Source organism: Neodiprion pinetum, chromosome 4 (assembly GCF_021155775.2).
Source record: "Neodiprion pinetum isolate iyNeoPine1 chromosome 4, iyNeoPine1.2, whole genome shotgun sequence".
NCBI classification, from domain to species: domain Eukaryota; kingdom Metazoa; phylum Arthropoda; class Insecta; order Hymenoptera; family Diprionidae; genus Neodiprion; species Neodiprion pinetum.
Window position 1 is genome coordinate 23,329,627 of NC_060235.2, and position 20,491 is coordinate 23,350,117.

The 20,491-nt window shown below is 36.8% G+C and overlaps 1 protein-coding gene across 3 annotated transcripts; it reads left to right on the forward strand.

Annotated features, from left to right (window-relative positions):
• LOC124216362 (zinc finger C2HC domain-containing protein 1C) lies at positions 1-20,280 on the forward strand. Of its 3 annotated transcripts, none has more exons than XM_046620798.2 (9): positions 1-147; positions 4,509-4,603; positions 9,657-9,848; positions 12,189-12,530; positions 14,002-14,333; positions 15,069-15,189; positions 15,909-16,153; positions 18,705-18,894; positions 19,586-20,280. In XM_046620798.2, the coding sequence occupies exons 2-9, from the start codon at positions 4,562-4,564 to the stop codon at positions 19,877-19,879; spliced, it is 1,758 nt and encodes a 585-aa protein (XP_046476754.1). In that variant the 5' UTR covers positions 1-147; positions 4,509-4,561; the 3' UTR covers positions 19,880-20,280. The 3 variants fall into 3 exon arrangements, with proteins under 3 accessions (XP_046476754.1, XP_046476755.1, XP_046476753.1); XM_046620799.2 differs by having other exon boundaries at positions 4,509-4,597; XM_046620797.2 differs by lacking the exons at positions 1-147; positions 4,509-4,603 and adding an exon at positions 6,922-7,625.
• The last annotated feature ends 211 nt before the right edge of the window (positions 20,281-20,491 follow it).

A 20,491-nucleotide genomic window follows, 5' to 3' on the forward strand; every position in this document is an offset into this window, starting at 1 on the left:
CGCTGGAGAAAGAGAAAAATACAGAAGGTGATCGAGGCAGAGAGAGGGAAGAGGAACGGCACGATTCTCAGTGCTAGATCGGTTCTCTCTTCGCGAGGACGCGTCACGAACGGCTTGTGTTGTTTCGTAGGAACTCGCTGCCAGTCGGTGAGTAGGTCACAACTCGTAATAATGTATTAAATAATTTGCCGAAGCCTACTTTCACCGACGCCATGCATGTTCATTGTTTATTTCATTAAATCTTATATCAGTGCGTCAAAACAATAGTATTTGCAATTGGTATTAGTGAAATCTATGGCCAAATTTTAATGGAGTTTTCCACGTGAAATATTCATGATATTTTTACACTTGCCTGTGACTTGTCTGTAAAACTGAAGAATATTTTATTTCATTGATATTAGACATTTTTGTAGACAATTTTCGCAATGAAATCTGTCATCTTTCGTTTCAAGCATAAATTCTCATACGAAACCCTTTAAATTTGTATTACCCTTTGAAATTTATTTTATGAACGATTTATCTGATTATTACATTTGATAAATAATTGCTTTACCCTAGAAATTACAAATCTTTATCAAATCACGTGTGGTTTTTTTGGACAAGAAAGAACGAAGCTCTGATCGATTTTTGAAATAAATTACTCAGTGTTGACATATTCTGTTTAGTAACATCTGATCGGAATATCATTAGAACACTGTCGAATTAAGAAGTCGATTCAAAACGAAAAACTTGCATTGTAGCTCTTGTATAAAATGTGCGTATTTTTACGTTCTTCCGATCTCAGGAAAATATTTGTAGCTCGCAAATATATTTGTCAAATAATGAGCCAACGTGGGATCGACTCCTGACGATATAAACGAAGAGTTGATGATTTTCAATTCACCAACGTTCCAAAATGAATCCTTAAGTTGGTCGTTTCTTGAAAATCGAATAATGCTTGTAGTTTGAGGTCAGAGACTTGATTAAAAATTTCTGAGCTAAAAATAATTTCGTAATAAGTAATCTTTAGTGCCAATTTGTATCAATTACTTGTTAATTTACTTGATTAGGTTATTAACTCGAATTAATTCACGTTGCAAGAACCATGCATACGTGCAATTTTTCGTTTCATATATTGCGGTGTTTTTTCAAGACATCTAGAGGCGACCAAGGCAAAGTGGGACAGGTAGAATATTTAATGAGAAATTTAATGAAATTTAATTAACAAATTTAATATTTCACCTTTATTAATTAAATTTTGTGTTATGCCCGACTTTACTGTGCTTTGCTGTGTATGCGTAGGCTTAATTATTTACATATAACTTACACGATTTATAATTACCGTATCACAATGTTATATCCGGCATGATGTGAGTAATTTAGTAACAGTTGAGAAAAGTTTCAGACACGGTAAATCGATTCGATTCACGCTAATTCCTACATCGTGAAGTTTACAAAGCAAAGTATCCATTTCACAAATGTCTTTAATTAATTCAGCTAAATCTCAAAGCAAGTATAAAATCACCAGCGTTAATTAACAAGTTAGAAAATAAATATTCTCGAACGTGGTTATCGCAGTGGATGTAATGTGAAATTTTCAGCACGTTCATATAAAACCTGAGAAAAAATCTTCACTCCGACATATATTCCTAAGATGAAAGTTTAAAAAGCCAGTCGCGACAAATCTGCTTTAAAGCATTCAAATGTATCTCATAGATTGTTATGAGGTCAATTTGAAATTGAAGTCTAAAACATGGATTCAAAGTAACGCAGTTCAAGGAATGTTTTAAATATGGTTACGGTTTTACAGAGGCACGTGTATTGTTTAATTTGCCTAATTATATCGCGTGCGTTCACTCGGTTAAGAGATAGTTACATTAAATGATGACGTGATACGCCCCGTATACGGTAATGATATACAGCCAAATTGATTTTTGTAAACCGCTAGTCGCCACGCCGTCTAACAGTTCGTTTAAGGCCAGGTGAATTTCGTCGTCATTCTGCTAATTTTGACTCGGCAATCTAGCATCTAAATATTGACTTACCGCTCTTCTTACGTTTTGATTCAAGCAATGAGAAACAATGCGTGAATTATTAGCCACGTTACTCTATCGGCTTTTAACAAAAAATTATATTTTGTTTTTATGCACAGCAGTTTAGACTTTGTTGAGTTATTTTTCAGCCCGACCAGCGAATTGCAACAGAAACAGTTTGTAGAAATAGTATTTTTTCAGATACTTTTGGTCGTTTTACAAATCACTTTAATTACTGCAATTAGCGTCAAGTATAATTAAAATTTATTATTGTCAATACTCTCTTTTTTTCATAAAATTGTTCCTTATTGCATTATTTTATTCTTTGTATGATAATTTGTTTAATACTTTTAATCATCGCTGTACAAACTGTTTCAAAGTGTTTCGAATTTTTCTAATTTACACTTTTCTCGTTGTTTTCTTTTCTCTTTTTATGGCATTTATGAAAGTGAGTCTCCGAGGTGCAAATATTATAAATTACATTAATTAGTAACGAGACGAAAAACTATGTCTCAAACAGTATCAAAAGTATGTATTATCACTACGGGATCAAACTTTTAACTTGGATAGAATTGTAGAAGAAAATTACCGAACGAGGAAAGACAAATTAAAGCAAATGCTATCTTCATTCCACGATCATTCTCATCGAACTCCGCGTTAAAAAATTCAGTTCGACTAAATACGAATACAAGCTTTCAAGTGAAAATACGAGTATGGAATTTTTGTATTTTTGATGCCCGTCAAGTTTTCATCAGAAACGAAATTTTTTGGTCTGAAAATTACCTCTATCAAAAAAGTGATACTTTTTCTCTATTAAAACTCTTCTGCATCGTTAAAGCTTGTATTTTTCATTCCCAATCCCCTGTAGCTTCCAAAAATGATTGCACAAAGTCCGATCCACTGTGCGTAATTTTTTTCCCAATGAGCAATCGAGTTACGGGACTAATATTCAAAATATCTTCACACCTCTGATCACGTATCGAATACTTGAGGACAGATTGCTGGGTTAAAATCGGTGAAATGTTTCATATAATTTTTTCACACAATAACTACAACAATTTGTTAGCTTCATCGCAAGTGCAAGTACAGAATGATTGGGAGGATATTCAGTACGCAGTTTTCTTCTAAACCCAACATCGCAGGTGCCTAGAAATCCTTGATCGATAAAACTTCCTTACCAAGATCTGCGATACTGTGAAAAAAAAAAAGAAAAAGAAACGATGATGTGAATTACAAAATTATCCCTGACCAAAATTCGATTCAACAAATAAAGTAAATCAGCTTCGAAGCATTACTGCATTGGCTATATACCCTCATGTCAGACTGACAATTATGGCCGAGAGAACAGAGGCTTTATTTTTGCGGGGGAGTATGAGCAAGTCATAAAACGAATGCAAACTTCTAATATTTGAGGCCCTACCAGTGTCGGGATATCTCCACGAAGTATTTGGTCTCGAACACGTCATTGCATTTGCCTCCGCAAAGTGTGATTCGACGACCACAGACTGTAGAAACTTAAAAGGTGATGTTGACTCGATGCCTAGTCATAACAATCACCGGCTGCTCGATAAGTAGTCAAGAAAGAAGTTATGTAATGGCATAACGTCACTGTTGCGTTCCGCATTTCAGGCGAACTTTTTTCATTTATTTTATCCTATACAGACATTTTATCTTGCATTCATAGTCAAATTCAAATTCTCAGTATTACAAATTATTTTCGAATAAATATTAAAATGCCTTGACGACTAGTAGTCACGTCTTGGCTGATTTTTAAGTACTATATTTTGATCTGGACGGAACTACCGAAGCCTATTTTTTTGTGTTTATTTTTTTCCGCTCATTTAATTAAATTTTGTACTCGATGTCTGGGACATTTGTATCGTAAACAATTCCAAATTATTTAGTTGAACTGTGAAGTGAGTCAAAAGTGACGTTAGCGATCCTCTGGCAGGGTTAGTGTCTTTGGATCTCGGTTATCTCACTAAGCCTGTCGATCCCCTGACGATCATGTAACTTATCTTTACCTTGCGGTTAATTTTTTTTGCTCCTCTTAGAAATTATTCACCGTTTGTTAATAATCTTATTCGGTTACCGTTAGTATTCAAATTCCGAATCGCTTTCACAGTATAACCTGATTTTACCAATTAATTACCTTCCATCATTTATTCTTTGTCACTGCCAATCCATCACTAGCATATGTAACAATTTCGCCTTGTTACATGTGTCGATAAATAGATCAAGCCTGCACATATTCTTATAAGAACAATAAATTTCGGGAATCCGGAGCCCTGTACGAATCACAATTGATTGTGAAGCAAGTTTTTCAGGTGGAAGTAAACGAAAAACGTTGCTTTCAAACGAAACATCCAGATACACACGATAGAAAAAAAATATACAATTTAGTCCCAGCATTAGCAAGCTGTTAAACTTATCGTCAGTTTTCAAGTATATGTCAAACATTTCTCAACCAGGATCGTTACATTTGTGTGCTTTCAGACAATACTCGTTCCTTGTCTTCACACCGATAGACTACTGTAAAGATATTCAGCATGATCATGTCTCAGCCTTCTTCGCGTCTCAAAATGGTACAGGTAAGTTGTATTTATTACGGCATTCGATTCCTACGCCAAACAGATTCAGCGTATTTGGTCTAATGGGTGGAAGGAGGTCTTATTTAGAAAAATGGGTTAGAAGGGTCAATTGCGTTTAGTGTTTGAGAAAAAGTCCATCTCACTATTTTTATCTTTATCGAAGGTAGTGATATGCCGGACCAATTGTTTTTTTTACATTTTACAAACCAACGCCAAAATGTTTCATTTATCAATAGTAAAGTTTAAGCTTTGGATTTATTTAACAACATGAAGCGCATCGGGAAATTACTCCGTTGGGTGCCCATCTTTGGGGGTCGTTTTCGCCCCTTTGAACCGTTTGTTAACGGACAAAAAACCATACGAGTATCTCAGTTTTCGACGCGCTACAACGTGCATATGTATATGAACTAAATAAAAATCGTAGGAATCTATCGACCTCGGGTTCCTTGTTAGGAAAAAAGTTATCCTCTACTTGGAAACACCTTTCGTCGCCCACACAACCATTGTCTAGCAATTTCGCAATTGTATATTCACGTCGATTTTTCAATTTTTATTTCATACTAGTAAATAGCCAGCGTCAACCGAATACACGTAAGGACCAGCAAATCCTTAAGATATGAGTTTGTAGACTTTTTCGCGATCGAGAAATGGTGAAGATGACGGAAAAATTGTAACTTAACAAGAGAATTCCATACACGAGTACGTGCATGAAATTTCTGAAAATAAAATAATAATCCAAATGCCTCATCGAAGTTGGGTAGAAAATGGCTTTTTAAAATCGTGCAAATTGATTCGGTTAACCGTATCTCACATTGTGAGTCGTACAATAAGCTGCCTGAATTTCAAATTGCATCGTAAATCTTGTATCTAAATATCTTATAATTCGACCATATGGATTATCCGTCTTAACTATCACCTTGTATACTAGCCCACGCTCTGCTTCAATCCATAAGTATTCACTCTTGATTTGGTGATGCCGAGGACAAAACCGTCACTTTGTGCCCTTGGCCTCCTGCAGTATTACTGCAGCACTAGCCTCTTTCGTTCACTTATGTCTTCTGTGCGATGAATTAGTGTACCGATATTACTTCATATTTTTAATAAGCATTTCAAAATTTATTGTAACAGTATCAAATACTGTGATCGTTACTGTTTAATAGCAATGCCGTTTATACCTTCGAACACTGGTAGTAATGCTAGAACGTGGAACCTAAAAATCTGGGAAGATGGTTCTGATCTGACGTTGAGAAATTGCTATTGCAGTCAACGTTCAATGAAATTTTCTTCAGTCGCATTATCGATCACAAGATTTTTTTGCGTTATTTACAACGATTGGGAGGATGCTTGAACAGGTCTGTATTGATCAAGATGTAATTTTTTGAGTTCTGGGAATTACTTACGCAAATCGGTGTTCTAAACGTGAAACATGAACGAGTTCGTTCGATAACTTATGAAAAACAATTCTGAGTCAGCGCGTGAAATTTAACCGGAGCAAGAACAAATTTATTTCAAATAGTGGCCGATTCACCAATTTTCAGTCAGCTTTTGAGAGTCAAAGGTACGAACGGACTGCAGCTAGAAGATATTATTCAAATCACATCAGAGTGGAAAAATTGAGTCAGTGATCCGTTGGAGAATCTGTAGTGGAGAGGATTGAATTGTAACGTGATTGGAATCGACAATACTTCGTATTAGATATTTTTGAAAAAAAGAATAATGGTAAAAAAAACGTAACATATTTCTTAAGTCAAATGCGTTTCTCTCTGTAGTTAAACGTTACTTTTACCTTCGGGGTATACATATATGGTCGATGTTGACAGTCAGTAACCTGGGTATTCTATAATTCTTCAAAGGACTTCTTTAATCGTGAGACATGTAAAGGTATCAATGACTTATAATACAAACATTGTAATTTAGTTACAACTGGATACAAATCACAAACGTGTTTTGCAGTTAGTTTCGCTCCAACTGAAAAGAAAAAATTACAATATTCACCATCACGAGTTGAAATATCAGGTGAGTCAGTGGCAGCTCGTGTTTCACAACTATTATCTTCCCATACCATTTTTGATGCACGACGATGTGACCTGCAGCTTATCACAATCACTGACACGTATGTCCGATTAATTTGCTTCTAAAGCTCTTAAGATGGAGGGGATTGCACGATCATCCGAGATCCACAACCTGAATAGTACGGGTAACATCGGAGTTACAATTCAAGGTTTCGGAGCCATACTCTTACCTCGCGCAAGCGCTTCATTACATCGCGGCTGTCCGAAGGGTGAAAGCGGTGGTAGCAACGCAGTGTGGTAGCAACCCGAATCACTTGGTAGCAGCGTCTTGATTTTGATACTAACCAAAGCTGTTATTGCGAGAAAAAGTCTTTCATCATGTAATCATTGTAGGCGTATGGGGTGTCTCCACCACCTCGTGCACGTACCATGAGTACGGAATCTAAAATGAAACACTAACCTCGTAAACTAATCGATTAAATAAATTAATCATAATAAATTACCGGCCATCTTAAATGTATAAGAAAACTCGAGAGAAATATCGTTAACAAGTATTTTTCGACACCAGACGTGTGCTTGAATCCCGAATATTGAAAGTTTCTTATCGTTCTAGAATCAGTGGTAACATTTTATCCATGTCAGAAAGCATGAGAAAAGAAAGATAATTCGGCCGATTAACGTTCAATACCTTCCCATGGTTGGTACGAAACCTAATGAAAAATATATAACTTCATCGGATAATAATTTACGCATAATAGACATATTATTGTAAATGGATTTAGTAAAAAAATGATTGAGTGAGGTGCTTGACGCATGTGATATATTTATAAACTTCGTGAGGTTAGCGCTGAATTATCAAAAGAACTCGAGATAAAATAATTTTCAAAGGTGAGATGTGAATTTAGGAGAATGTAATGCAAACTCCAAGCAGTTGAGATATACTTATGGACGTGGAAAATTATTGGACTGCACAAGGATTGACGTCATCTATTGTCAAGCTAAACAACATGGTAAAACTTACGTCTACAGTAACCTTCATTAATAGGTTCCTACTGACTCACTGTAATTTTTTAAAGCACCACGTAAAGCAAAAGGAGGATAGGATAGAGTGGAAACTCGTATAAGATTGCAACGTACTTTTGCGTACCTTAGACTAGTTGAAGGGTTCCGTAAGGCTCGTTTCAAATGGCTTAGGATTGTTAAACGGAGCCTTATCGACAATGTGGGACAATGTTAGGCTACTCTGGCACCGAACCCTTCGGTTAGGGTACGTCCTGCAGAAATGCCCTACTGAAATTTTCTAAGATACATGCCAGATGTTACCGCTACAATTCTGCCTTGTTAATCATCACTCAAATGGAACACGGTAATCCACAAACCGCAATTAACACCATTTTTTTGGAAGATACTGCCGTTTTCCTCACGAATAGCAGAAATATTTATGGTGTTGGAGTAAAACTGCACGATATATGAAAGACGTGGGACTTACCTAAGCAATACTTTAATTTTTTTCATAACCAGGAAAAAAAGATTAACAATGAGTCTTGGAAGGAATTCAACATTTATTCTGATGCGCAGACTTGTTTTCCTCAAAAATGAATTGTATTTGAAGTTGAAAAATAGTGCCAATACACAACAATTAAATTTGTTTGGTATGGATATGAGTTCTAATCAAGTCTATGTATATTAATAAATGTTTCTCCTGCGTATAAGTTACATATAAGCTATAACGTGACGTCCCATGAGTTGGTTTTGCTGATGATCAAAATGCATCCAGAATACATTCCTTTCATATTTACATACCTATCCGCATAGATTTTAGGATGACCGAAATAAATTGTATACAGCACTAATAAAAATTCAGTCGTTTGAATCTCGTTTGGCCTTACAAATATATAATTTGAAGTTTGCAAAATTCGTTTATTTTTACCGATTAATCACCATGTATTTAAGTTGAGAACCAAAATTCAAGTATACATTTACATTAACGATATTTTCTTGCACATTACCGTTGAGAAAGAATGTTTTAATACTTAGGGTATCGGTGATTTGAAAAGAAACTCTTATAAAACTCATACCGACGTGAAATACTTGGGATACTGATGAGGTTCTGTATCGATTCGTTGTTTTTATTTCTATACACTCTATAATAGCTTCATCCATTCCTTAGATGTAAAAATTGATTGCATAAAACGTAGTACCATATATTTAACACATTTTCTCACTCGGAGTTACAATTTGAAGAATATATCGATCTGTGAATATTGTCGAAATAATTCTTCGACAACCTTGTACCTTGCATCGTGTGACACAAAAATTTTTAATTTGTATCGTGACAACCGAACGAACAGAAATTGCAGGAACAAATTATTCGACGTGAATCATCCTGTTTGCCGATCGGTAATCGCAAGTCAAGGTACAAGTGTATCAGAAAGCTGAGTGAAAAATTACATATGATGGGACAATCTCGCCCCGTTATTAGATACTATCTTTTTAAGTAGGGTTCTCGTCACCGAGCTAGATTTCGTATGTATACCAGACAACGGGTCAAACAATGAAATACGTTCGTTGTATCATCGACATATCCATGCTAAAATTCAGCGTTAATAGATATCTGACTGGGTTATTATCAACATGATACCCGAGCTGCGATATTCTGTAGACCCAACTTGTTTTTCTCAACCAACGTCGGTGAGATTAAATACTTATCGTCAGTCGACACTTCAGAGCGAGGAAACTATTTTTTAAATTTGCCATAGTCTAGTTTGTGTATTAGGATATTTACCTGAACAGGACCTATACTTTTTCACGAACCATAGACTTATTCTGATAAGAAATGCTTATTTGATTGGCCTAATAATTATAGTCACCTAAATTAAAATAGTCAATATGATCTGTTAGTTTTAAAGATAGTAATAATTCAATTGCGTAATTATTCAAGTGGGCAAATGATACATTGTTGCAGTCGATAGAAACGTAATTGACACCTCAGATTAAATCGTGAAACAATATCGCCGCTTAACGTTAAATTTCTGTAATAGGCTCGCTTCCAGCAGAAGCAGATGCAGGAAAAAGAGCAAAAGATGTTGCAGCTTTACGATCAACAACAGCAACGAGCTTACCAAGTGGTCAAAAGAGGTAGCGCTGGATCGAAGGATTCTATGTCTCAGCAGCATTCTATTTCGAAAAGCATCACCGCTACACGCACGACCAGCACTACTCAAGGAGGAAAGGTATAAGTCTTATCGTCAATAAATGAAACAATCGATGAGCTTGAATTTAGAGCAAAAGAGTTTTAGATTCACTGAAAATTTCGTTTCAAATACTGGCCAACTATTTGGCATCGTAAGATCTATTGTGTCGTCAAGTAACGATGATTCAGGAATATAATTTAAATATATTTATGCAAAGATCATTATTGTCTTGGGGATACAACGCGGTTTCTGAATTTTCAAGCGACACCCACGGATCGGAATATCCTGTCATAACTTCACCATTTACGTTACCAAACCTTGTTATATGTACGGTGACGCACTGAAACTCATTGTCTAGCATGGGAGTATCGAAACGTTTTTAATTTCGCAATAAGGATTCATTTTTTGTTGTCATTACAGAACGTTGCTTACAGTTCAATTATATTGAAATTATGAAACATTTATAATTTGCATTTACTGTAAAATATTCTATTACTTTTCGGAATTTCTTTGATCCTCTATTTTTGACACTCTTCGTTTTCAGCAATTTTCATAGCTAATGGTAAGTATTCAAAACGTAAATCGGGTACGTCTTATTTTTTAGCTACTTTTGTTCGTTTTTTTACTAACACGGTAGCATCAATAGTCATATCTCATTGTTAGGGTGATGTCAGGTTGAATTATTGTAGTTTAAAGTTGACAGCTGACGGGTCGAGGTTTACGGCCAGCAAGCAGAGGCGCTGCCGATTCATTCTATGATTCGAACCTTGATTTTTATTCTTATGTTTTATGAATTTGAAGTTAATTGAAATGTAGAAAAAATCACTTATTTCTGATCTTTAATTGTGGCCGTGTCAGGTATGCTGACTACTATCTATAAGTCTGCCCTTAACTGACAAGAAAAATTCGCAGTTAGCGCAATTCTACGCGCAATGCTGAACACACGCAGGGTCATTCGATCGTTGCTGATATCTATAAGCATTTGTGCTTCACGCAACGATGATGCCAGAATACGTATTCCTTCAATTAGTGGTGACTAACGATATCTAGTTAAATGTTCCGCATCAGAGGGCATGCGGGACTGAATCGGTTGCCAAGAAACAAGGTTGATATCCTCACCTGGCGTATGTTACCGTGACAGCAATAATGATCATAATGGCAATAACAGGAGTGACATTGTATTAATACAATAATATTAATAATATACGTAATAGTAAGCAAAGGTAATATCCAGTAATAGCAACAGTTGTAAGAGCAATAGAAGTCGTAACAGTAATATTGATAATAACAACAATGTTATTATTAAACTAAGCTTGTATGTACATCAACGCACAACGTGTACGCCGAGTACATTCAGCTTAACTCAACTATCGGCTTAAGTGGTATACTTTGACATAATAAACTTAAATTTTTAACCCCTATCATTGTTGCATATAATGCTATAATCTTGGAAAATATAATTGCTATATGTAGTTCTGTTTTTTTGTTTACATTGAAACGTATATTTTGATGAACGTGGAAAATGTGAAATTTCCCGGTCAAAATTATTTCTTATGGTTATTTGTGGGCATGATGTAATCAAAAAAAAAATAGTATGTCAGTCCGTCGGTTACAACACGTAAAATAAATTATTATGATCGTATTTTATGAAGCTGCCGCTGTCTCGTTGCGGTCACTGATACCCTATAAAGGAACGTATCAATTATACATATATTATTACAACTCAAGGCAGATACTATAGCTTGTATAATGCTTCGTCAAAATGACACCACGGCATGTTCACCGTAAATTTATACATAAAAAATATCGAAAAGAATCCGATTTGATTTATATCGTGAAAATCGTTGATTCATTCCTTTTTCGAAAATTCGACCTCACTCACTCAAATAAATACCTTTCTTTCATCTCGTTTAATACACGTATTTCGTGCCCATCAGTTTTAGAACACTGCCTAGTAATTTATAACTATTACAGAGCAATTGTTATCGTCTTGAACCAAATTTTATTGTTAGTATAGAGTGTAACATTGGTAATAACATTCTGTTGCTCAGCTCAGTTTTTTTGACCATTGTTTGCATCTCGTTTAGAATAAGTAGATATAGAATAAGACAGATAAATTTTGTTCGATTTGCCACTGAAGTTATTATACAGGAGTTTTGCGGTATAGCAATGATCTTTGCTTCTGACAATTTCAAAGAGTTTTCAATTCCTCGATGTAAGTCCAACAATATGCGGAGTGTGAAATTCCTATACAGGATCGCTTACCTGTGATTGTGACAGAATTTGAATTGACCATTTCTTACTTATCAAAATCGAACTACCATGACCTCCGGTAAGTTCAGTTCTATACGTACTTCAATAAACATTGAAATTCTGCAGGTGAGACAGATGTTTGACGAACGGCGGCAGACAACGGTAAAAGGTATTGATCGTAGCTATCCATTGGAGCCGTTGGAGAACAAACCCAAGAAGCAGATCGCTGCGAACGGTGGCCACATCGCATCGAAGGCGAATCAGCCGGGTACCGTGATGCGAAAGACCGTCACTGTACGACGTACAGCTAAAGTTGAAGGCAATAGCGGAAATAATGGAGAAAATTTGACGGTTTCTCATCATGAGGAAGTAAGTCAAGAATCTTTTGGAAATGGTGAACAGTTCGGAAGAATGAATGTTGATAGCGAGTACCGTGATGAAAATCATCGAGCACCGCCGCAAAACGAAGTGAGTTTACTCGATTAACTACCAAGTCAAAGTTCGTAACATTGAAGTAACTGAACATTTCGAACGAATGGTTCTTTGGGAACTTGAGGGTTGCTGGTAGTTTGCATGGTCTAAGAATGCAAAATAAGTACACTTCATTTTATTTCAACCTTTATGGCCTTACTTCTTCAATGTTTCGTTACTTCAACGTTGCAAACTTCGATGTATCACTAGACTAATACCCGTACAAAGAATCACTACTGCGTTACTACCAGAGTATTGCTGTATTGAAGTTCAACCCACATGAGTATTCGCGCGTACACGAAACAACTACTCGCACAAGTGACGCAGATATAACTCAATGCACAGAAGTTACTATTCAATATTTGTATACTGTAATTTGACAGTCATCCGAATGAAAAAACGGATAATTAGGTGATTCATCATCAGAAGTAACGTTCCCGAGTTTCTGTTGATTTTTGATGTATTTTCGGCAAGAGCCGTTGATACTATGACAACCTAAAAACGCATTGTGGCCTTAACACTTGGGCCTGGTAACGTGTATTGTTATTTAGCTGTCATTTTGATACGATTGATGAATCGAGCTCAAGTGGCGGCAGGTTTGTGCTTTATATTCCAAAAAATATGACTATGTATTTTTTTCGAAATTGAAAAGTTATATTTTACGTACCGAGACGTTATTTGAGCGTGAGGTACCTAACTCCAATTATATGCACTGTCAATGTCGCTTTCGTTGCTCCTCAAATAAAACTTTTCGCGTGGGCGTTGCAAAAAGTATTGTGTTTGACACATGCAGTGATCACCTTCACCCCTTTGTTACGTCAGCATCGGATGTCACGCGAACTCCTTGTAATACTAATTAAGAGATTATAGGTGTTTGGGTTTGAACAATACTGATAGTGATTAAAAATAACAATGAATATACTTAACGAGTTGATATTGTAATAGATTGAAGTGATAGATTGCGGGCATAAAATTTGGATTGATATATCGCTAAGCGAGTGGATTGAAAATTGTTGAAAATAATTCGCAGAGTGAACACACGCGTTCTGTTAAAGGGTGCGTGGACGACTAAAATTGTCGAAATTGAGGGAAAGCTTGGGAGAGGGTAAAGAAAAGAGAGAAAAAGGGTCGTAAATTTTCAGGATGTGGACGTGGTGGGGAAATTGCAGCTGGGTACTCGAAAGGTTGAACATAGAAGTAAGGATAGGAAACTGAAGGATCTGGTGAAAGTTAGCAGAAAGCATTTGGAAACCATATGTGTGGTTATACATTGTCTCTTACAACCTAGAGAGAGTTTTACGACGCAATGTCCAGATAGGCGATGTATCACGTGTGTGATTGCAGCACTTAAATATTGCCTACTTTCCGCACTCGTTACACACTATAGCTGCCTTCTCTAATAATTAGTAAGAAATTGTCTGTTTCAGTGAAATAGATTAAGGAATACACCTCTGCTTTATGACGACAGGTTCAAATCGAAGAAGTTCTCGACGAAGACACGATGGAAAGGAATCAAATGCTGGCGAAAATTCATCTAATGGAATACGATAAGAACCTAAGACATCGCGTTGATAACAATCTGATCAGCGAGAAATTTCCGGATGAGTTATTGGTCAACGTCACTGACAAGTGGTCCAAAAAACCGGCACCAAAGAAACTGTCACAAGCTGAAGCTAGGCTGGAGAGATTCAAGAATGCCAACGCGAGGAGAAACTCTGCAACCTCAACAACGACGACACGGCGTTCAGAGTCAAGGAAACGATCGGAACCTAACTCCCCATCTCCGAAAGCTACTTCTAGGTTTGTGGAACAAAATATTTATTAGGAAAATGATAAGCGTTCAATCTACGACACTTCCATTCATTTTTCACTAAATTGTAAGCAGGTATTGAAAATATTCTATAGTCGTCCACCGTATAACACGAGTAGAGAGCTAAAAGTAGAGCTTATTTACTGTTCATCTTAAGATTTATCGACAATCATTCTCGAAGGGAAGTATATCCAGTACTTTTGTCCATGATTAGATTTTTTCCAATTATCAACCGAACACAGTAGTAAAAGCTATTATAGTTTCTAAAGAGCTGCCAGTGAATTTTTCTTTGTGTTAAATTAATACAAGTGATAGGATTTCGTAAAAATTATTCTTACGGCACTTAGCAAAGTCTTTCTTATGTGTCTACAATCGAATAGTATTATAATGTTAAATTAACAGTACAATACAACAGCTTCCTTATCACAGAAATGTTTCAGCTTTTGATGCGACTGTTGCAATTTTTATACGAAAGTTTTGTATCAATGACTTAATAATAATGAACAGCAAATTTGAATATTATTGTCTAATGGTTATAACATTGTTTTTTTTTAGATTAAGGGAGGACTCTGATAAAATTTTGATACAAACGATTTTTTCACTTTCCAAAAAGGACTAAAAAGATGTAATTAAAAATTCCTTACAGCAAGATTTAGATTTTGGCAACCTGACCAGGCGCAAACGCTTTAATTCGTAATCTAAATTTTCCTAATTTTTCTTTACAGAATACGAAAAAATATTAATTCTGAGCCAGCTAGCAGAGTGTCTGCGAACTCTTCTGCTAATCCACCAAACAGACGGAGTTTTCCCCCATCACCGTCAAAGAGTCCAGACATCACATCGAAGGTAAAAAAAGTCAATTGATAGTATATCCTGCATATCCTTACTGTGAAAGTCTAACAAAACTGCTCTGAAACATACCTGCAACAAATTTATTTTCATCTGTTAATGTGGATCAACTATAACCCAACAAATTTGAAGTTTCGAGTAAAACGACTCGTTCAGTACGAAAGCGGGAAACAATATTTCTTTAAAAATCGAAATGGAGATTTATGATTAAACATCCTGTTTTTTAGCATCAAAATGCATTTTTTTCTGCTTTGCGAAAGCTCGATCGCAACGATAGAATTTTCAATGAAAAGCTGATGATTCCTATGCAAGAAAAAAAAAAACGTCCGGAGTCAAGCGCGGCATTCTCTTTCTGCACATTACAGCGCATAGAGAGACGTTCGTCAGATGTCGCAATTATAAATAAATTGTCACAGTAATTTTGACGTTAGGAATTAGATTCTAACCGTTTATTTTTTACAAATATACGTGTCTCATATTTCTATCCATCTGTAAAATTTCAAGTAATGAAGGCATATAGAGGTACAAGTATTATGTTGGTATTTTTATGTATATAATGATACGATTTATAGATATGAGCTGAGTATTACGTTGGACGTCAAATTTTAATTTTTTTTTTCTATATTCAACCGTCACTACCAACGAAAGCTGTAGTTCACCTATCAAAATAGGGTGCATTCATAACCGAATTTACAAACTTTTGCTGTAACTTGTAGCGGAATTCAGCGAGTCAGAATCAAAGGCAACCGCCGCCAACCGCGAGTCCTTCACCACGACCTTCATCAGTCCTGTCCCAGGCCTCCAGTACGACTAGCCCTACGCGTGGTACGCACTCTGCGGAGAACGCGAACCGAGGAATGGCTACCAAGGCAAAGCATCCTATACGGTCAGCTGAAACGGTATCAGCATCGAGTACGAAAGGACCGCCGTCGGCAAGAAGTGGCCAAAGTGTCGGAAGCAGGTAACTCATCATCAGCTGTGATTCTGAATGAAATATCGAAAGCTAGGCAACGCCACAACGGTACGACCGACAAGTTTTTGACCTGAGACCACTCCGCTGCCGTCAGTGCGTGGCAATAGGTTTAATCGTGAAGAATAGAGATAAGTATTATAGATTCCATTTCGGTACCTCGAAACTTTCGTCAAATGGCAGTGAGTTGACGGTTATAATTTTGCTGAGCGCAGCGCGTTTGGTGTTAGGTTTCCGGGCACTCGTTGCTTTGTGGTAGGATGCGTAACGAAATAAAAAACAATACGAATATTTTCTCGGTAAAAGCCTCGAGGAAACTTACAAGTTGTACTACTTCTAAATCTACGAGGAGGGAAAGCCGTATTGATGGTAGAAAATGAGGCTAGATTGTGGGATTTATTTTCAGTGCAACTATTAAACCGTTGCTTTTAAATTTTTCAGGGTATTATATTTAAATATAAGGTATTTAAGCAACGTCGGGACTCAGAAGTAAATGACGTAATTTTTACCACCAATTTACGCATTCTCTGTGATAAAAACAAATGCTCGGTTCAATTTCTTATTGAACATTTAGGCTCGTTGACGAGGGCCTCAAATTACCTATCTAAATAACTTTGGTTGGCGTGAATCGGTTGTATAGTTTCTTTTTTTTACCGCTGACGCAAATTTCGAAAATGTAGTTTTAGGAAAAGCAACTGGGTCCGTAAATGTCTTATTGGCACTGAATACCGAATTTAGTTCTAAAGATATCTATCGCCGCGCGCCGTCATCTTGCCGCGACCTGTTCGCGGGTCTAGTTCCGCGAGTCACCGCTAGGTGCTAGTTGCGCTCGCGACACCGGTACTTCCAGCACGTTTATGGATAGCCACGGCTCGCGCTTCTCGCGCTCACCAGAAGGTGTCTCTCTGCCTTCTGGTGTCGCGAATGATTACGTATATGGGACTTGAGCGTGTGTATGTAGTGAACGATGACGTAGATGTGGATCGTGGCGTTAGCCACACGACAATTGTTGAAGATAATTTCCACAGAAGTCGGGCCGAGTAATGGCGATTGTAACGTAACCGAAATCGAGTAAATAATCATTACCGTTGATTATTACATATTTATGTCTTTGGTTACATGAAATTGAGACGATCTTGACATGCAAATTTAAATGAATTTAAATCAGTTCACCGAGCCTGTTTGTTTAAAGCCTATCAGCGGAGTTCGACGCATTTTTTAATGCCGTAATTTAAAAATTAAATCGCTCGATCGCGAACAATAATTGGCCGGGAGATACGCAATCGATAAAATTAAGGGATCCACTACAGTTTCGCGTTGCTCTTTTACATCGACAAACGTTGGTTAGGGATGGGCAAATTAAAAATATATATCTACAAAGATAGCATTGATGACTATAAACTGTGGCGATATTTATCGAGAAAATAAATATTGATATATCCATATTTTGGCCCAAAACCAGTAGTTATTTAAAAGTATTCTCAAAATGTCAAAACATTTTAGTACCTGTAATGCGGAAAGTTAACGACACATGTGGAAGTTGTAGAAAAAAGTCACATTAATTTATTTATGTTAACGATCAATTAAACCAGTATTCGTTTGATACAGGCATCAGAAGGAACTCTCTGATTTGTATGTTCGCCTTCAATGCTGTGGTACAAACATATTCAGGCGCGATGGTGCAGCCGTAGTTTCCAATTTTGTCACTCGTCAGCCCTACCAAACTTTGCGAAATACAAGAAAGCACCGTACTACACGTTTTATATAATTTCGTGTAAATTGCCCGAGTTATATTCAGAACTCTGAGAGTAACGAAGCGTTTTAGAAATATTTTTAACAGATCGAGTATTCCGCCACTGATACCAGCTACTGCAGTTCGAGGCTGATTCGCCAGAAGCGCTCGAACGTTTTTAGAGTTCGTTTAGCACGCTCCAAACTCCTTAAACTTGACAGCAGTGTTTTTCTGTTTCTGAAACGTCTGAATCCTAAACTTTTATGTCTAGTGTCCCAGACGGTCTGATTTTGCCGACTTCCTTCGTGATCAGGTCAGTTGATTCTCCCGGAACTTTAGATCCTCACCTCTTTGGCTCTGTATCTCATTTCTTCTGAGAGTAGACATTTTACTGCGGTGTTTCTTTGGGTCAAGGTTCTTAATTTTAAAAAGCCAATTTTGCACGTGAGATTGAGGAACTAGTAAAAACGAGCACTAAGTGATCTATATATCGCGCTACCTTTCCTAAACTCGACGTCGGTCAAATTTACAGGCAGGCGGTGGTATCCTGAGCTCATACGCACGGACCGGGTCGATATTACCGTCACACATTTACGTTTTGATCTTAAACTAATCGTAAAGCATTGATCGAAACACCAGGGTGATAGGACTGTACGATAGAAGTAACAAAAATCTCGAAAGACTGACGCTTAAGGATAAATATCAAGGGCGTAAAAAGATTATATGGAATTCGAACGCTCAAAAGAATGACTTCACTGTCAAATAGACTAATTCAGCAATTTTTTTTCACTTACGCTTTCAACTTTGCAGCGATGCACTTGTATCGTGCAAGATTTGTGGGCGTCGGTTTGCTCAGGACAGGGTAACGCCCCATGAAAAAATCTGCGTCAAGACAACGCAGAAGAAACGCAAGCAATTCGATACGGTACGACACCGAGTCCAAGGCACCGAACTCGAATCTTACGCGAAGAAAGTTCCTGCAACGGGGAAACAAGCAGAGGTCGGTTATCTACCTTGAAGTTTCTCACTCTGGCCACAGTAATACGGGTCTATTTCTTCCGCTAATCTGCTAAACTCGGTATGAGTGCGTGCCTCAAATCGAGATAGCCTACTTCGACTTGAAAAGGTTAACCAAACATACCGAGCTAATCGAAACGAAATTCGGTAAGCTCGTGACTTCTCCAGAATTGTCCTTTATCTGATTGGCTTACTTTGAAAATTGCCAGAGGAGCTGGTTTGCAGGTTGGATACTCGAATAATGGCTAATATTTGTATTGTAGTTTCAATTCATTGAAAAAAAGTGAGAGAAAAGTAATTATAAGGTAGTAAATAATCATGAGGTGACAAATTTCATACTACAAAATTACATCGCAAAATTTAGTTTGAAAAACTTGAGGTGGTCCAAGTTCTAATATTTAATTTGATTTTGCCCGTTCACACGCAATGCTAACTAGTATAGGTTTCTTTCATTCTTTCATTAAGCCGGTCATCTTGGCTAACAATTAGAATGCGTGATTTATATGATTATACTTTTCATACGAAGTACTCTATCGCGGTAAAATTATTCTACAATAAAAATCAGAAGGCGAATGTACAAAATAATTATATTTAACCAAAGATTCACGATAGTGGCATCTGAAACAGTGCGGATAATCTTCTTAACGGACTGCCTTTTTTCATAACGTTTTTAGCAACGAGCAAAGGCGAAGAAACCGGAAGTGAAAGCTCAATCAAACTGGCGACGAAAACACGAAGACTTTATCAACGCCATCCGATCAGCGAAACAAGTTCAAGCCCATCTTGCCGCAGGCGGAAAACTTAGCGACTTGCCACCTCCACCGGTCAGTGACACGAGTGATTACATCCAGTGTCCTCACTGTGGTCGAAAATTCAACAAGGGTGCTGCGGAACGTCACATTCCCAAATGTGCAAATATGATGCACAATAAACCAAACCCCAGAGCACCTCCGAAACCGAAACGCTAAGGCTTTCAATTTAAATTCTAAAAAATTCTGGCTATGTTTTACTCACACACATTTTGACCGATTTATTTTTTAACACTGATTAATTTTTATAATACGTAAATTGCACAAGAAATCTGAAATGTTGAAAAGACACTTGATGTCTCCTTGTGAATGCATGTACGGGATGTTCTATTCGATTTGATATGGATTTCCCCCACATGTCGTTTTTGCGTAACATGTTCGTTTCTTGAATTTCTGTGCTGTTTGGATTTTTCAATTTGTTCTAAGAATACAAATGATTAGAATATGATAGCCACCGAAACAGCCTTTTACACTATAAATGGTCATCGCTACACTTATAACATGACACGCATATTTGTAAGAAATTGATTAATATTTCAATAAACAACTTGGAGCATAAATTGGATTTGAACTGGCGTGTGAGAATCATGTGGCCTTTTTTATAGGACTGAACAATTCAAGTAGGAGTGAATTTGCTTTCTCGCGTGATCATCAACAATAATGAGTTACTTATGTATAATCTTTATTGTTGCCTTTCGGCTTTACAGAAACTATTTTACCATCTAGCTTATCTTACTTTAACTTACTTATTGGATCTATCGCACTTATTTT